Raw genomic sequence first — 17,799 nt, forward strand, 5'->3', positions numbered from 1 at the left:
TAAACCAAGTTATTATTATTAGCCATATTTGGGACTTAGATTTTTTCTTATTCTTCTATGAATTGTTTAAGTAATAGAAGATTAATTATTATGTGTGTATATCTAGATGCATAATAATTTATAGACCATGAGACAGTGATAAATAGATAAGGCCGTTTCCACCACATTTTAGCTATCATATTTGTTTTAATTTTGAAATAAAGTTGGTAAAAACACGTATACATTGGATGCAACGGGCACCTGCTAAATCTCTATCACTTTCGCGCGACAAACTTGTCGAATTAGGTCAATCCGAAAATTAAGAAAATTTGCAAATTATCACAAAATCGGATTGACCTCCTTATTTTGTAAACAGAGAATTTTAGGCCAATGAGAACAAAGGAGGCAATCCTCTCTAAACCAATCAAAATTAACTTTATAAAGCGGGTGTTCGGTAGAACTTACAAAAATTACAAAATTTAAAACAAACTCTGCTAATTACAAACATGTAATTAATTATATGCATCCCAATGTATACGGTTTATAACATTTAAATAGAAACCAACTTAAATAATCAGCCCACAATGAATTGGTCAGAAAACGTTCCTGACATGCCTTCTTCGCAAGTATGCGAACTCTACAATTATAGGTAATATTTTTAAATTATTTAGTTATACTAAATATTAGATAGACCTGTTATAAAAGACGGTAACTTCTATAAACGTCTTGGCCAATTTTAAAATAAGTGCTTTTTAATAATTTAATTTTAGAATTCTTAATCTTAGTATGGGATTGCCCCATCTTCCTCCCATGGCAGAGGTTGTACGTAGAGACTACCCTGTCATGGGGGATATGGTATGCACATAAACACATGTACGGATATAACAATAAGTAATTAAACATCAGCTCCCCCTTTTTAAAAGGTTATAAATGAAGTATATGCTCGCCCATATGGTCTCTTTCCGGTGGCGAGGGTAAACAAACCCAAACACACACACACATTCGAATCCCAACAGGAACAGTGGTTTCTTTCATGTGAGAGACCTTTCGTCGGTGGTTATACTCGACTGTCCGTCAGTGCCTGAAATAATACACGGAAGGACACCTAATGTCTTATTTCACCGGTAAAGCTATCATTCACGTTACTCGACATTCTGCCGTAAATACATAGTAAATTACCATTGACTTTACTCGACATTTGATGGTAGATACATGTATGTTTCAAAACATGAAACTATCATTTTGTTTCGAGGGTGGCATTGTAAAAAATAAATCAAAGTTAAAGTGAAAACTGACCAGACTCAAGATTTTACTTTAAGTATCAAATCATATACATGTATATTCAAATTTCAGGTACAAAATACATAAGATATATGTATCTATTTCATTTATAATTCCAGCATTTTCCTTTTGAATCAGCATTTTGTCTGAAACTGTCAGAACTTTAGTCAAATTGGTAATTTCAGAATAATTTTATCGGTGGACGACTTAACCAACAATCTCGCTCTGCTTGGCAAAAGTAACGCCCAATTTATTCAAGATCTCGTTGTTAGCGAGATTTGGCAGCAGACGGGTAATGAAAACAATGTCACGATTGGTATCAGTCTCGATAAAACTGATAATATAGAGATAAAGAAGGATGAATTAAGTCCAGTTCGAGAACCAGGCAACGTTGAAGTACCGGATACGGACACGGCGATTTATCTGACCAAGTCACTTCTTGAAGGTAACCAGCAACTTTTTAATTTTCAAAACAAAGTTATACCATTTCTTTATATTGAAGTAAATCAGTAACTGCCCTGTTTACACCGGTGTGACCGTCCGCATCCCGATAGCAGATTCAGCAAACTATTATTACTTCTTTACTTATTTCCTTTTTTTAAGAAAGGATTTTTTCAGTTATTAAAGGACCATTATGCCCTAGATGCTTTAATTTTCATTATAAAAAACTTTTTATTCTTGGTGTCGTGTGATGTAAAATATGATTTAACAAAAATCAACTTGAAAATATGTAAGTGTACTTTCAGGAAAAAGAACAAAATTAACGTTTCAAATATACGGAAATACGGATTTATTTTCTGTAATCAGCAGTAAATTTAAGATAAATAGTAAAGTGGCTGCAGCTCGATTGACGAAGAACAACCAACCAATCGTCGATTTAGGAAATGATTACGTCACAGTTGTCTTTTACACTTATAAGGTAGGACGTTTGTATAATTCGATTTCGACCCTGACATAGGAGAGAATGCATGTTTGATGGACCAATATGTAGATGTCGCTACAAAAGCATATTTGAATGTTTATAAAGATAGATGTTGTAATCGGTTGATGGGTCTTTCCATCATTAACATTGCTGTTATACATATAACTAGTATTTTCATTTTATCAATTTAATAATATTCTATAGATAAGTATATTTAAATGCAACTTTTTCAACCTACTTTTATAATTCATAAGTAGACGGCAAACTCATGACACTAAGCAAAGTTTGACATTTTGATTGGATCATTATGACCTTTTACAAGCTCTTGTCCAAAAGGTTGTTTTGTCCAAATGTGAAGTATGCTTGTCAATGCAGGGTTATTACCTTTAACCTTGATTCCTACCTTGTTGCTTTAAGACAACTTTACTACATTTTTTGTTACAGAAAAGCGACAATCTTGTGTGCGCTTACTGGAATTATTCCGCTAATGAAGACGCCGGAGGTTGGAATACCAAAGGTTGCACGTTAGTCTCGAACGAGTATGGCCGAGTTGTTTGCAAGTGTAACCACCTTACAAATTTTGCTGTGCTCATAGTAAGTATGAAGAATCTTCCTATTTTTGCAAAAAAAGAAATTTAAAATAATTATGACGTCATAATAATCGGAATGTTTTATTGGTATTTACATGGAAAGCAGAAATTTCCGGCGTTACAAAATTGTAATACTTAATAAGCCTCGGTGGTTTTTTAAAAAAATATTTTAAGTAATTCGAAATGAAAATTTATATGTAATGAAAACTTATAAAAACAACAAAAAAAAAACAAACAAACCCAGAAGCAATAGGAAAAGCACTTGGTTTTATAATATTTTATTGTATATATTTACATGATATATTAATATAACTTAACATAAAAATCTTAAGCACATACAAAAAGGGTTGGACCAAAAGTTATACATACACCAACTTAATCTAGGGTCATTTCCTTAACGGAAAAGCATAATAGAATTACGTAAAAAACACTATTTTATACATCAAATCTTCATCAGTAACAGACGTTGTTATTTTTGAAATTGTACAGGCAAATTAGTAAAAAAGACATGATTTTTGTCTCATTTGTTTATTAGGACCTGGAAGCTGTGGATATCTCCGACACAGACAAGCTCGTTTTAGGCATCATTACAAAAATTGGACTTATTATCTCAATTATCGGCCTTGGGATCACAATTTTGACGTTCCTGATGTTTAAGTAAGTAAAATATTTGTTTAAAATGATGTACATGTATATCTGAGCCGTGTCACGACAAAACCAACATAATGGGTTTGCGCAGTCTGATCAGGATCCATGCTGTTCGCTTACAAATCCTATTACAAGTAGAGAAACTGATAGCGAACAGCATGGATCCTGATCAGACTGCGGTCGCAAACCCATTATGTTGGTTTTGTCGTGACAGGGGCTCATCTGTTTTTTTTTTTGTTTTTTTTTTTTAAAAACCCTCTGAAGGTCTAAGGTTTGTCAGTTTGTTTATGTTGGGTTTGTCACACCAACATTGTAAAGGTGGAGGAAGGTCTCAGGTGCCCATTTCGTCATGAGTGTGCACATGAGTAGAACAACCGACGTTCATAAAGCTAGCTGCACAGCTATTTCACATGTTAGAATCTAAAGTGCCTAACGAGATTTGAATCTACAGCAGTGAGCAGCAATTTCTTGAAGCCGGTGACCACCCCGCCAACGAGACCCCTATAGGGTTCACTCGTGTATGATTCATATTAATTAATTAATTAATTAATTTTTATATGCCCGAAAGGGCATATTATGTTATACCCCCTGGCGTCCGTCCGTCCGTCCGTTAGCAATTTGTCCGTTAGCAATTTGGTTTCCGGAGCATAACTTAAGTTCCATTTGGCCCCCAATGTTCAAACTTCATAGGATGATTGTCCATATTGGGTAGATGACCCCTATTGATTTTGGGGTCAAAAGGTCAAAGGTCAAGGTCACTATTACCTTGATACTGAAAACAGTTTCCGTCCGTTAGCAATTTGTCCGTTAGCAATTTGGTTTCCGGAGCATAACTTAAGTTTCATCTGGCCCACAATGTTCAAACTTCATAGGATGATTGTCCATATTGGGTAGAAGACCCCTATTGATTTTGGGGTCACAAGGTCAAAGGTCAAGGTCACTATTACCTTAAAACTGAAAACAGTTTCTGGAGCATAACTTAAGTTCCATTTGACCCACAATGTTCAAACTTCAAAGGATCATTGTCCATGTTGGGTAGAAGACCCCTATTGATTTTGGGGTCACAAGGTCAAAGGTCAAGGTCACTATTACCTTGATACTGAAAACAGTTTCCGGAGCATAACTTAAGTCCATTTGACCCACAATGTTCAAACTTCATAGGATGATTGTTCATATTGGGTAGAAGACCCCTATTGATTTTGGGGTCACAAGGTCAAAGGTCAAGGTCACTATTACCTTGATACAGAAAACAGTTTCCGGAGCATAACTTAAGTTCCATTTGACCCACAATGTTCAAACTTCATAAGTTGATTGTCCATATTAGGTAGAAGACCCCTATTGATTTTGGGGTCAAAAGGTCAAAGGTCAAGGTCACTATTACCTTGATACTGAAAACAGTTTCCGGAGCATAACTTAGGTTCCATTTGACCCACATATTCAAACTTCATAGGATGATTGTCCATATAAGGTAGAAGACCCCTATTGATTTTAGGGTCACAAGGTCAAAGGTTAAGGTCATTATTAATGACTTAAGTATTAATCAACCTACATCTGTAAAATTTTATAGGATGAACAGCTAATTCCCATGTCTAATGAATGCTTCATCCTTACTAGAAAAAAAACACTTTCGGGCATATAATGCTCCGCCTAGCGGTGCTCTTGTTTTTATCTATTCATTCATTCATTCATTCATTCATTCATTCATTCATTCATTCATTCATTCATTCATTCATTTAAATTTCATCAATAAACAAACATTATTAAATTAACATATTTAATAAAACACAAAATCAGTTTCTGAATTATACGAAAGGTACCATTTATCATGTAAAGAAAAGTGACTAGAGTTTGAAATGAAGTAAAAGAATGAAAATATGGTCCTATTCTGCTGGCGCTTTTTAATGTAAAGAAAATAAATGATGATTAAATTTAGACAAAAGACAATTGTATAAGTAATAAACAATAATGCATTTGAGCAAGAGAGTATAAATGTAGTAAAATGTAATTAATAAGAAATAATATATAAATGATAATACAATATTAAGCTCTTGTTTATTACTTTTCTGATATAAATTACATGGTTTAAATATTTAAAGGCCCAGTATGCCTCAGAAATGCTATCATTTTTTCTCTATCAAAAACTATATTATATTTTTTTGTATCTTGTTACAGTTTCAAAAGAAACAAAAAATAAAATCACGACATAGATAGATAAACTATCGTTTAGTTACTTTGCTCTAATGAGTATTTTGAATGGAAGTCAAAATACTACTTTGTTTACATGTTGCTACTAAAGGTAGCTACACATTACTGCATATTCAGCTCAACTTTTGAAGTTGTTAAACATCTAATATGCTCTAAATCCATTATAGAACACACGTTTAAAGTTTCTAAAAAAAATATAAAAAAAATTATAGATTTCTGTGGCATAATGTGCCTTTAACAATAAATATTACGTCATTTGTTATTCATAAGATGGAATACATGTCGGCAATTATAATTCGAAAAGAACTTTGCTAATACTATTTACATTTATCACAGAAGTTGCCAAAGTCATAATTATTGTATAATGATAATTTTACAATGAATATTTTTATTTTTAAGATAACAAATTCCTTCGTGTTTTTGAAACAGCCATTTTTATGCTTACTTTACCGTTTGTAATTGACTGAAGCACTTTGTCTGAATGCTTCAAACACATTACATTTTCGTTGTCAGCTTCTTTCAAATTCTCATGTGCATTAACAAATGTGACAAATTAAGACAACACAAAGTAATGGATAAGTTCCTTCACTCACTGTGCTGTGTCTGATTTAAAAAAAAGTCGTCATCCCTACTTCAAATTGTGTACATGTATTATTAATTTTATAAAATGAATTCTGTACTATGTAACTATGTATTGTCTTTAGATATACTTGTTGTCATCTCCGCGCTTAAAACTCAGTCCCGTTATAAGTAATGCTATCGATTTCCGTTTTTGTGTCGCCTTGAAAAGGTGACATATAGGGGTTACTTTTGTCGGCGGTGTCGGCGGCGGCGTCGTTGTCGGCGTCGTCGTCGGCGTCCCCTAAAGCTTGTCCGGAGCATAACTCAGTCACTATAAGTCTGATTGACTTCAAACTTGGTATGCATGCTTCTTTCAATAACCCGAAGTGCAGTGCACAAGGACCGGTACTCTGCAGTTCTTATTTTTTGAGTTATTGCCCTTTGTTAATTTTCATACTTTAATTTTGTCCGGGCCATTTCTCTTCAACTAAAAAAGCTATGGACTTGAAACTTCATAGGATGATAGATCTCATTATTAAGAAGTGCAGTGCACAAGAACCAGTACTCTGCACTTCCTAATTTTTGAGTTATTGCCCTTTGTTAATTTTCATACTTTATTTTTGTCCGGGTCATTTCTCCTAATGTATAAAAGCCATGGACTTGAAACTTCATAGGATGATAGGTCTCATTAAGAAGAAGTGCAGTGCACAAGAACTGGTACTCTGCATTTTTTATTTTTTGAGTTATGGCCCATTGTTAATTTTCATACTTGATTTTTGTCCAGGCCATTTCTCTGAAAGTATAAAAGTTATGGACTTGAAACTTCATAGGATGATAGATCTCATTAAAAAGAAGTGCAGTGCATAAGAACTGATACCCTGCATTTCTTATTTTTGAGTTAATGCCCTTTGTTGATTTTCTTACTTTATTTTTGTCCTGGTCATTTCTCCTCAAGTATGAAAGCTATGGACTTGAAACATCATAGAATGATAGATCTTATTGATAAGAAGTGCAGTGTACAGAAACTGCTGCTCTGCACTTATTATTTTTTTAGTTATTGCCCTTTGTTATTTTTCATTTTTCATTTTTGTCCTGGCCATTTCCCCTAAACTACATTGTTCACAAGGCGACACATCCGACTCGCGGAGTTCTAGTTAAAACTGTGTACCGCCTATTGTGACTGATATCCCAAAATCACTGCCCCTCTCAGAACGACAAGCTTTGCATCGTCAGGAAAGACAACTCTTATTTCGCTAAATTTTGATCTTATTATTTCCCTTAGATAAGGAGATTCGGAAAACCCTCCCACCATAAACATGGTATGTACACTCCATTTCTGACAGACACGCAGAGTTTTCTCTATTAGTTGTACAATTGCGTCAACAGACTTTTCGAACAGTTCTTCCATTGTCTCTTTATCCAGAGTTACTTTATTGAGATGACTTTTGAATTTTATTTTGTCGTCTGCCCCTATCATTGTTATGACGTCACTAAGCGTGTCTCCTGTTGTCTCTTTAAGAACGTGCAGAAGCTCATTTTCTAACGACATTGTAACACTGTCAACATCATTGGAGAACGATCGTTTCTTCCGATCAAAGTCTCGCATTAACGTGTAATAGGAACCAGTATAGTCTTCTTGAAAGTCGGACCAGACGGGTTCTCCCACAAGACCTTTCATTAGCTCAATAAATTCAGAATTCACAGAGTTGCCTCCAATTTCTTCGGTAGCTTTATGCATTTCTTTTAATTCATTTTGACCTTCTACTTCATAAACCCAAATATCTGTTGAACCTCCGCCGATATCTAAGATAATACATTTGTCTCCGACTGTTATGCCCGTTTCTTCTGCGGTATCAGCTAATTCAGAATGAAGTTCTTTGGGGGGCCTTGACATAGGACTAGAAGTTGAAGATGTGTCCACATTCATACAATACACGGCTGCCGCATGGGGTTCAAGAACAAAATGAAGATTTTTATCCTCTATTCCCACGGATAATACGGAATCTTGTACGAGCTTCCTAGACGATTCAGACCACGACGCTGGTATGGTGACAATCCAGGCTATATCACGTGTTTGTAGTCCCTTTACTATATCCATTGCAAGGTGAAGCAGATTTTTAATGAGCATTACAAAAATATCTTTTGCTTTTACTCGTCTTCCTCTGATATCCATTAAAGTGGTTGTGTTTGATGATGACTCCATGTTCTTATACAGCGCCATTTTGAAATGTTCAAAATAAAAATATTGAGCTTTTTCTTCTTTAAGCTTGCTATACGTATCTTGCGCTTCGTATCCGAAGGAATTGAAAGTTTGGTCAGGATTTAATAAAATAACAGTCGGTATCCGTTCATCGTCTTGATAGAAACCCTGCGTCCCTGCCAAAATTCTATTTTTGTAGCCTTTAAAACAAAATACAGAGCCCGAATATGTCGTTCCAAAATCAATAGCTGTAACTAAAAGGGGATCGCCAAAACTTGAATCCTCTCTATTCCCGCTATCCGTATATACGGTGTAATCTGTATTTTCACCAGGGCAATTCTGGCCATTTTCAGATGGGTAAGGTACAATTATCTGTCTTTGTGCACTAGGTTTACTTCCCATACTTCAGCTTTTGTGAAACTTAGTTTTATTGACTTGACTGAAATAAAATAGAAATTTAAACATTTAAATTGATCGCATATTGTAATTGATATAGTATTGGATTAAGACTATGTTTATCATAATAAAAAAATGAAACCCTTTATTCTTATTATTGCGTGTCAGTATAAAATATGCATATTGTTTAAGCCATGCATGAAGGATTCGTAACCGATCAATGTTTACTCACAGTGTACTGTCCTAGTTATCCTAATCCTAGCTTTAAAGTGGTTCTATTTCAAATGCAAAGTCGGTAAAAAAAAAAACAAAAAAAACAAAAAAAACAACAACAACAAAAAATAAAAAATTTAACCGACAAGGTATTCAATTCCAATTTATTTCAAATGTACTTTCGCTTTCCAAAAATAAATAAATAAAATAAATAAATAAATAAATAAATAAATAAATAAATAAATAAATAAATAAATAAATAAATAAATTTACCTATTACCAACTGATTTTATTTCGAATGTACTTTCGGTTTCAAAAAAGGATTAATAAGTTTATCCGGCAATGTATTTATTTAAAATTGATTTTATTTTTCAAATGTACTTTCGGTTTCTAAAAATGAATAATAAATTTACCTGTCAATGTATTCAATTCCAAACGATTTTATTTCAAATGCACTTTCGGTTTAAATAAATCAAAATCACCTGATAAAGTGATCAATTACCTTATTAAGCGACAATAACAAATGCAATGTCAAAATCAAATCAATATATCATACTTAACTTCTCGTCTATTTTCGGTTTAAAAATGATAAAGGATCAATAGGTGTTCTTGAGCTCATCACTCTGCTTATCTTGAAATAAATAAATAGTAGATACTTAAGTTTTTGCTTATACTACAAAATGATTTAAATTATAGGTTATGCACAAGTCATCAGCAAAATTAAGAACAGGGAAGATGAAAAGAAAATAGGAAGATAAGATTTAATGAATTAAAACAGTTTCTTCAGATAAAACCGGGTCTTCATACAACTATAATATTTCAAAAACAAATACGACGTAATCGAATGGAGTATGCAAATAAATAAATAAATAAATAAATAAAATAAATAAATAAATAAAATAAATAAATAAATATAAATAGATAAATAAATAAATTAATAAATAAATAAGTAAATAAATAAATAAGTATAAATAAATAAATTAATTAATTAATGAATAAATAAATAAATAAATAAATAAATAAAAGTAAATAAATGAATAAATAAGTAAATAAATAAATAAACAAGTAATAAATAAATAAATAAATAAATAAATAAATAAGAAATTTCAAAAATAGTATAGCTCGTATTATACATATTTGGTGAAATGATAACTTTAATCATTTGAACTCCTATAGAAATAGCATTTATTTCATGCTTTCCAGTGTTTTATTGTAATATATCAGATGATTATATTCTGATAAACCACTAGTGAAATTTATAAAATATAATTTTCACTGTAGCCGGACTATATCTAAATGCGGATGAATAGAAAATCATAACGAAATGGAGTAACAGGCAGAAATAAATGCTGTCATGCGTAAATTTTGCTTCTTTAGGAAAAGAAAGGCAATGTCACCATACATCATGTTAAAAATGAAACAAAATTAGACAAAATTTAACAGAACTATATTTCAAAATTAATGATGTGACGTCATGATGTGATGACGTCACAATGGAGAATGCGCGACGTTACGCGGCAAAATCAGTAAAAAATACTTAAAATCACTTAAAAAGCATGAAATAAAAAGAAAATTTATTTGTTTTACATATAAGATTGAAATATATTTCATTCGTGAACACCAGCTATTATATTTTCACTCGTGGCTACGCCACTCGTGAAAATATGGCATCTGGTGTTCACTCAGTGAAATTATATTTCAATCTTACATGCAAAACAAACAAATATCCTCTATTTGTAATTTTTGTTATATTACGATTAACTATAGGATTCATAACTATAGTCGTTAAAATATATTATCCACGGCATTGGCTTTGATAAATAGCACTTCTTTTTTATTATGATATTTGTAATAATGCAATTATGTGGATAGACAAAATCATTGAAAACTTCGAGCGTTTAAAAAAAGCCATACTAACTTTTGACCTTGATACACAATATGTGTCAATTTTAAAAATATTTTAATAATATGTAATATATATTTGTTTCACTATATTAAAAGAAAAGCTACTTCGTAGATTCAGTCACACTTTTTTTGCCCTTCGGCAAAGGCCTTGAGCACAATGAATATATTGATACACCGACCGAATATGGTAATTTGGAGTTGAATAAAAATATTCTTGTAATCCGATGAAACGTGATTGCTTCAAATTGTTGAACCATTTCATTTTATATTATATTGTGATAAAGTCGACTTAAATGTTGTAAATTAAAAAAAATATTTGAGTATAATGTTGGTACTTAATTCCTGTCAATCGCCACTTCTCGGCCCTTTCCGTCAGTATTCGGATAAGGAATAATAACCGAGTTGTTCCGACTGCATTCATGTCCAAATTGCTGTTTATGGTATTTCAGATGTGATTTTAAAAGCCCGTCGGTATCTTAAATTGATTGTAACTGATGACATATTTTTCAATCATATTTTTTTTGTCAAAAACTTTATTTTCCTGCCTGCGGCTCTCTGTGTGTTTTATACATGCATGTATTATTTAAATTATGCGAAGTTTTACATTTATTTCAAATGATAGAAGTAGTTTCCTTCACTTGTTATTTTACAGAAGGGTTGTGGGTAATCAGCAAAGGGTTTCGTATGATAAATCACGGAAATTGCCGTATCGTATCTCGTGACCATTACCGAACAAATTTCATATTGTACACTTTCATTATGCCCCCACAGAGTGGGAGCATATAGCGTTGCACTTGTCCGTCCGTCACGCCGTACGTCCGTCCGTCCGTCTGTCCGTACGTCCCGAAATCTTGTGAACGCAACTCCTCTTAAACCGGATGGCAGATCTTGCTTAAACTTTCAGGGATGAACAACCTTAGTATGTAGATGGTAGTAAAGGAAGGAATTTTTGCTGCGACCAAATTTAACAAAATTATGGCCCTTTGTTGATTTTTTCACTATATACTATGTAGAAATTTTGTGAACGCAACTCCTCTTAAACCAGATAGCAGATTTTGCTTAAACTTCCAGGGATGAACAACCTTAATGTGTAGATGGTAGGAAAGGAAGGAATTTTTGTTGCGACCAAATTTAACAGAATTATGGCCCTTTGTTGATTTTTTCACTATATACCATATATAAATTTTGTGAACGCAACTCCTCTTAAATTGGATGGCAGATTTAGCTGAAACTTTCAGGGATGAACAACTTTAATATGTAGATGGTAGTAAAGAAAGTAATTTTTGCTGCAACCAAAATTTTAACAGAAATTATGGCCCTTTTGTTGATTTTTTCACTATATACCATATATAAATTTTGTGAACGCAACTCCTCTTAAACCGGATGGCAGATTTTGCTTAAACTTCCAGGATGAACAAACGTTAATGTGTAGATGGTAGTAAAGGAAGGAATTTTGGCTGCGAACCAAATTTAAACAGAATTATGGCCCTTTGTTGATTTTTTCACTATATACCATATAGAAATTTGTGAACGCAACTCCTCTTAAACCGGATGGCAGATTTTGCTTAAACTTCCAGGGATGAACAACCTTAATGTGAAGATGGTAGTAAAGGAAGGAATTTTTGCTGCGACCAAATTTAACAGAATTATGGCCCTTTGTTGATTTTTCACTAATATACCATATAGAAATTTTGTGAACGCAACTCCTCTTAAACCGGATGGTAGACTTTTGCTTAAACTTCCAGGGATGAACAAACTTAATGTGTAGATGGAAGTAAGGGAGGGAATTTTTGCTGCGTAACCAAATTTAACAGAATTATGGCCCTACTTAGTTTGATTTTTTCACTATATACCATATGCTATATGTTGTCAGTGGGGGCATCGTGTCCTTTGGACCAGTTCTAGTTTGATTTATATTTGCCATGTAGTACACTAAGTATATTTTGTGGGATATCTGCTTTATGATATGTGATTTATATATTATAAAACATATATATATTATTGTATAGCCAATGAGTGCACTGATATGCCTCTAAGAGGCCCAGCATTTTCAATGAACTGTTCAGAACTGTACTTTTCAGACATCTTAGAAATGGGCGTGGTCAACAAGTTCTTATCAACTTAAGCGTCGCTATGCTGTGTTCGTCTGTTTTGTTTCTGGTAGGGGTTGATCGTACGGAGTCGTATGGAGGATGTATAGCCGTCTCGGCAATGCTACATTATTTCATACTGGTGACCTTTTTGTGGATGTTGGTTGAAGGACTTTTGCAGTATCTGAGATTCGTGAAGGTTCTAGGAACATATATACCTAAATTTATGTTCAAGACAATGATACCGGCATGGGGTAAGCTTTTTGTTTTTGCTAAGGAGACCTGTGATTGGTTTAAGAATTAAATTCAGACATCGGACATCCATGTATAACATAGTTTTTATTAAGCCTTGTCCCATGCTTTAGGTAGTCTTAGGAATAGAGAACCAAATTGGAGCTATATTCGGTGAAAAGCATGTACAACATCGGAAAGAAGTCTCGAATTTAAACTGTCGTCAATATAAATGATGGTAACGAAATCTTGGTACTTGAAATCTTGGTACTTAGCTGAAAGTGTTTTGCTAAATAGTGGACATTGTTTTCTTCTTTTTCAGGTCTGCCACTTATTCCGGTGATAATCGTACTTGCAATAGACTACGACATGTATTATGGTGGAAACGGATAGTAAGAATATATGTTGTATTAAACATTTCAAAAATTTGAATACGACAAGCAATATGAAAATATACATTTATTAATTTCAGTTTACTTTTGAACGTTTTGAAGAAATCCTTTCCGCATGGTCTATATCAAATAAACATAAATCAGTGGCGAGATGGCAGAGTGGTTAACGCGTCGGACTATTATAATCTTAATAGATCCCGCTACCGACATGGGTTTCAATATACGCACCGTCAGTGGGGCAAAGTCAGAGTTGTTTCCTTACACTCATCGCGTGCAGTAACTGGTTGGTTCAGAGGACAGAGTTTCGAAAGTGCTGTCTATTAAGCCTTAAAGCATACCTACACAATGAAACTAAAATAAATTCTGTATAAACCAAATATACATTTTTGGTCAGCTGAAGCATCTGGGCCATGGATGGTAAGTCTAATACATTTGTATTATAAATGCCGTCACCAACAGAGTTTATTTCTACACTAAAGGATGCCATCCATTTGATACTATGTATGTCTGTAACTCTTCGGTTTTTTAGTTTTTTTTAGGGTTTCGTTGTTGTTTTTACCAATTTCAGCGTGAAAAATTGGGACAAGGGCGTCCGTGGGCGAGTGGTTATGGACGTTGACTTCAAACCACTTACCCTTCCCCTTGCCCGTTTTTACCCGAAATAATGCACGGAGGGACACCACCAACAAAGCTTGAAAGTCGCCATATGACCCCTACAGTGTTTGTGCGACCAACACAAAACTTGAAGCAAACTCAATAATTTATAATTGGACGTTTTAAAATCCATACCCATCACATTTTTACTAAATATAAAAAGCCATTAATATTTTCTCTGCTTCGGACACCTAGTATATTTTCTTTACATATGCAGAATGCCACTTTGCTATTGCTATACTATTCAAGCATAATACATGTATATATACATACAAATTTATGAATACTAAAAGTACTATTTTTTATTTTAGTTGCTGGTTGTCATGGAAACCGTTTTTGTACGCATTTATTATTCCCGTTGCTGTGATCATTTTTGCGAACATTATTGTTTTCTTTATGGTCATGTGTAATTTATGTAGAAGAAAGCATAAAGGCATGGTTTCCAATCAGTCCGAAAAGAAGATGGCATTCCTTCATTTTCAGGCCGGGGTATCTATTCTTGTAATCTTAGGTGAGTATACATCCAAAGATTATCCCAAAGAGAAAGCAATAATAAAAAAAAGAAATAATAATAATAATAAAGAAAAAGAAAAACAACAACAAGTGATTCTTTTTTCACTGTAAACAGTTCTTACGGTATTTTTGGCCAGAGTCCTCGCAAAAATAATTAATAATTTTAAATTTTTTAACTCGGTATTTAATGTTTTTTTATTTAATTCACTACAGGTTTGACATGGGTGTTTCGGATTCCTAACCGGGTTGATAACACGAGGGATTGTGTTTCCATTACTTGTTCGCCATATTCAACGCTTCCAGGGCCCTTCTTCATTTTCTTAACTGTTCACAGCACTGAGAAAAAACAAAATCCGGGTATATTGATGACATCTCTCAATCAATTTTTAGTCATTTTTGGGTGATGAATTTCAATTATATACTCTAAAAGCCCCATTAAAAAATCGCAATTGTTTAAAAGGATGGGGTTTTTTTGACTTAAAATGTTCAGTAACCCCGAAAACACAATACTACATCTGACATAAGTTGCGTATAGAATCTTAAATGAATTTACATTTGAAACAGACTATATTATATTCAAGTCTTGGAAAGGAGTCTGAAAACGAGGCTGTTGCGAGTTTTATAACGAGCTAAATTTTAAAATTCTATAATAATGTTTCTTTTTATCGCATAACTTATAAAAGCCGTGAAACTAAAAAGCGGCAAAGTAATCGTTTTCCCAATCACGTGTTTTGTAAATCTAATGATAAAATCTATACCATGAAAAGAAAGTATGCCATGTTTAAAATCATACTCTAAAGAAAACAATTGCTCGTCGAGTTAAATCAATGAGTATTTCTTATACATATACATAGTAGTTGGGAATTGAGAAAATAGTGTAAGTGTTGATACAAACATGAAATTTTCAGGAAATCATGTTTAGACCATGTAGATTTCAAAAATTTAGTGGGCATGAAAATACCTCAGATGGCCACCATTTTCAAAATGGCCGCAATATAAATTTGACGCACAGCTCATTCACTTAAATTTTTTTGTTTAAAGATTACAATGAAAATTGTCGCAAAATTATTACACAATGTTCATGAGTGACATAAAAATTTGAATTATGTTTTTTTAAGGCAATGTGATATAACTTATGACAAAGAAATAGTCCGTTTCATTGAAATGTCTGCTGCTTTTTAAAATGCATATTTCCGGGACATATGTCATATCAAAAAGTCTTCAAAAAATTAGAAAATTCCCACGTTCTACTTGTTTTGCCTATAAATTTGCATACAGTCATGTTGTTTCATTTTTAATTAATTGTCATATCCTTTTTCCAATTATTAACTTGGTCGACGTCTACACAAGCCCCCGCAAACATTTCTTACATTTCGTAATTTAAGTTTCACCATTAAACTACGGAAGCATAGAGGAGAAATGTGGAATTTATATTTATTATTGCCGTGTAGTCACGAGGTAAAAAAGGTAAAAAGGGAAAGATAACAAGTTAACTCGTGTATCAATACTCAAAGGATTACCTCAAAGACATGAGCTTTTATAAAAAGTAAAAAAGTTAAATGTTGGCCACGCGGTGATAAATGAAATGGCCACGTGTTGATAATAAAAAAAGTCTCGCATGTCCTTTAAGCGCTTCCGTATTTGACAACACACTTGAAAATTAATTTCAGGTAAAATACTTGACAATTTATTTCAGATAAGAAAGGCATGGAGAAAGATTTGCTGCAAGAAATCCCAATATAAGAGCACGACCAGTGGCACGGATTCGCGCCCACGTAAGCAATCAGCTGATAATACGAACAGCACTGGTTTAATCATTAAATCAAACGGCAATGACTCTGTACACAGCAATGGGGACAGACATAATGGCAATGGTGATCACCATTTTAATAACCCCCAATACAAAAATGGTATCTAATCGATGCGAATTATTGATTCAGCAACATCATAATGATTGCCGGATGTACAAAGTCTATAATTTGTTTTGTATAATATTGGGATAATTTTTGAAACCTGTGACGTAATATCTATTGGAACTGAACATGCTTCATCTCACGCGGAGTTATTAAAGGAAATCCACTGAGGTTCGGAAGTCTAAAAAATGAAATTTGAATTTCTTACATAGAACGACTGGGACCTTTTAAACAGACACACATGCAAAAAAATATTTAAGAAGTATACTCAGAATATATTGAAAATCGTTTTTTGTGTGATATTTAGCCTGGTTTGAGTGAAAAACGTTGCAATGCTTTTTCAATTTCGGATCATTTTTACAATTAGAATATTCATTTTGGAATAAAGGTGTGGGCGAATTATCTGAAATTTTTAACACAAGCTATAATTGGTCTAAATCTACATAAAATTATTTCCAGTCCCGTCATGTCAAAAAACCTTTGTGGAATCCCTTTAATAACTTATCATGATAACTCTTGTAAGGTACAAATATAGATATTTGTACCAGCTTTGATAACGCTGTTGTGTATGTTAGGAAATGACATTTATTGATATTTGTTCACTAATTGGAAAGAAAAGAACAAACTTACTCGATCAACTATACTCCTTGAGTTTATAAAGAACACAGAACACTTTGTGTAAGAATTTGATATTGTATGCTTTTTGTTACTTACAGTAAGTTTGAGAGGAGATGTTGGATAATTTGAAAAATAAAAACCAACATATTTCGTTTTATTTAGATATATGATAATATTATGCAAATTATATTATATATATACATGTGTATATTTGTTTTTGAGATACACACTTATTTTTAGGGCATTTTTTTTTACAAATGTCTTTAAAAATGTCTACCTCATTACCTTTGGACACAATACTTTACATAAAGTTAGAGTCTTCCTTTCATTTTGTTATCGGGATTTTTAAATGTACTTTAACAATTAACTGATTTATAAACTTTTCATTTATAGAAGACATCAAGATATGGAATTATAAAAAAACGACATGAAACATAAGTACTTTTATAGATATACGGGCAATATAATGTTTTTTTTGTATGTTTTTG

The 17,799-nt window shown here is 32.9% G+C and overlaps 2 protein-coding genes across 4 annotated transcripts; one reads left to right on the forward strand and one right to left on the reverse strand.

Moving 5' to 3' along the window:
• Positions 1 to 1,419: 1,419 nt before the first annotated feature.
• Positions 1,420 to 16,523, forward strand: LOC132735612 (adhesion G-protein coupled receptor G2-like; the record flags this gene model as incomplete). The annotated part of the gene is made up of 9 exons (XM_060722590.1): positions 1,420 to 1,705; positions 2,007 to 2,179; positions 2,627 to 2,776; positions 3,308 to 3,429; positions 12,982 to 13,244; positions 13,544 to 13,613; positions 14,579 to 14,778; positions 14,994 to 15,137; positions 16,477 to 16,523. Coding segments are annotated over 9 exons (1,455 nt in total), but the record flags the coding sequence as incomplete, so codon positions are not given.
• LOC132735611 (heat shock 70 kDa protein 12A-like) lies at positions 6,789 to 9,837 on the reverse strand. 3 transcript variants are annotated; one of them, XM_060722587.1, is made up of 2 exons: positions 9,409 to 9,837; positions 6,789 to 8,825 (listed from the first exon to the last, which is right to left on the reverse strand). In XM_060722587.1, the coding sequence occupies exon 2, from the start codon at positions 8,786 to 8,788 to the stop codon at positions 7,358 to 7,360; it is 1,431 nt and encodes a 476-aa protein (XP_060578570.1). In that variant the 5' UTR covers positions 8,789 to 8,825; positions 9,409 to 9,837; the 3' UTR covers positions 6,789 to 7,357. The 3 variants fall into 3 exon arrangements, with proteins under 3 accessions (XP_060578570.1, XP_060578571.1, XP_060578572.1); XM_060722588.1 differs by lacking the exon at positions 9,409 to 9,837 and adding an exon at positions 9,269 to 9,393; XM_060722589.1 differs by lacking the exon at positions 9,409 to 9,837 and adding an exon at positions 9,015 to 9,089.
• Positions 16,524 to 17,799: the final 1,276 nt, after the last annotated feature.

This window comes from Ruditapes philippinarum, unplaced genomic scaffold (genome assembly GCF_026571515.1).
Source record: "Ruditapes philippinarum isolate M1 unplaced genomic scaffold, ASM2657151v2 ctg5332_1_1_1_1, whole genome shotgun sequence".
Taxonomy (NCBI): domain Eukaryota; kingdom Metazoa; phylum Mollusca; class Bivalvia; order Venerida; family Veneridae; genus Ruditapes; species Ruditapes philippinarum.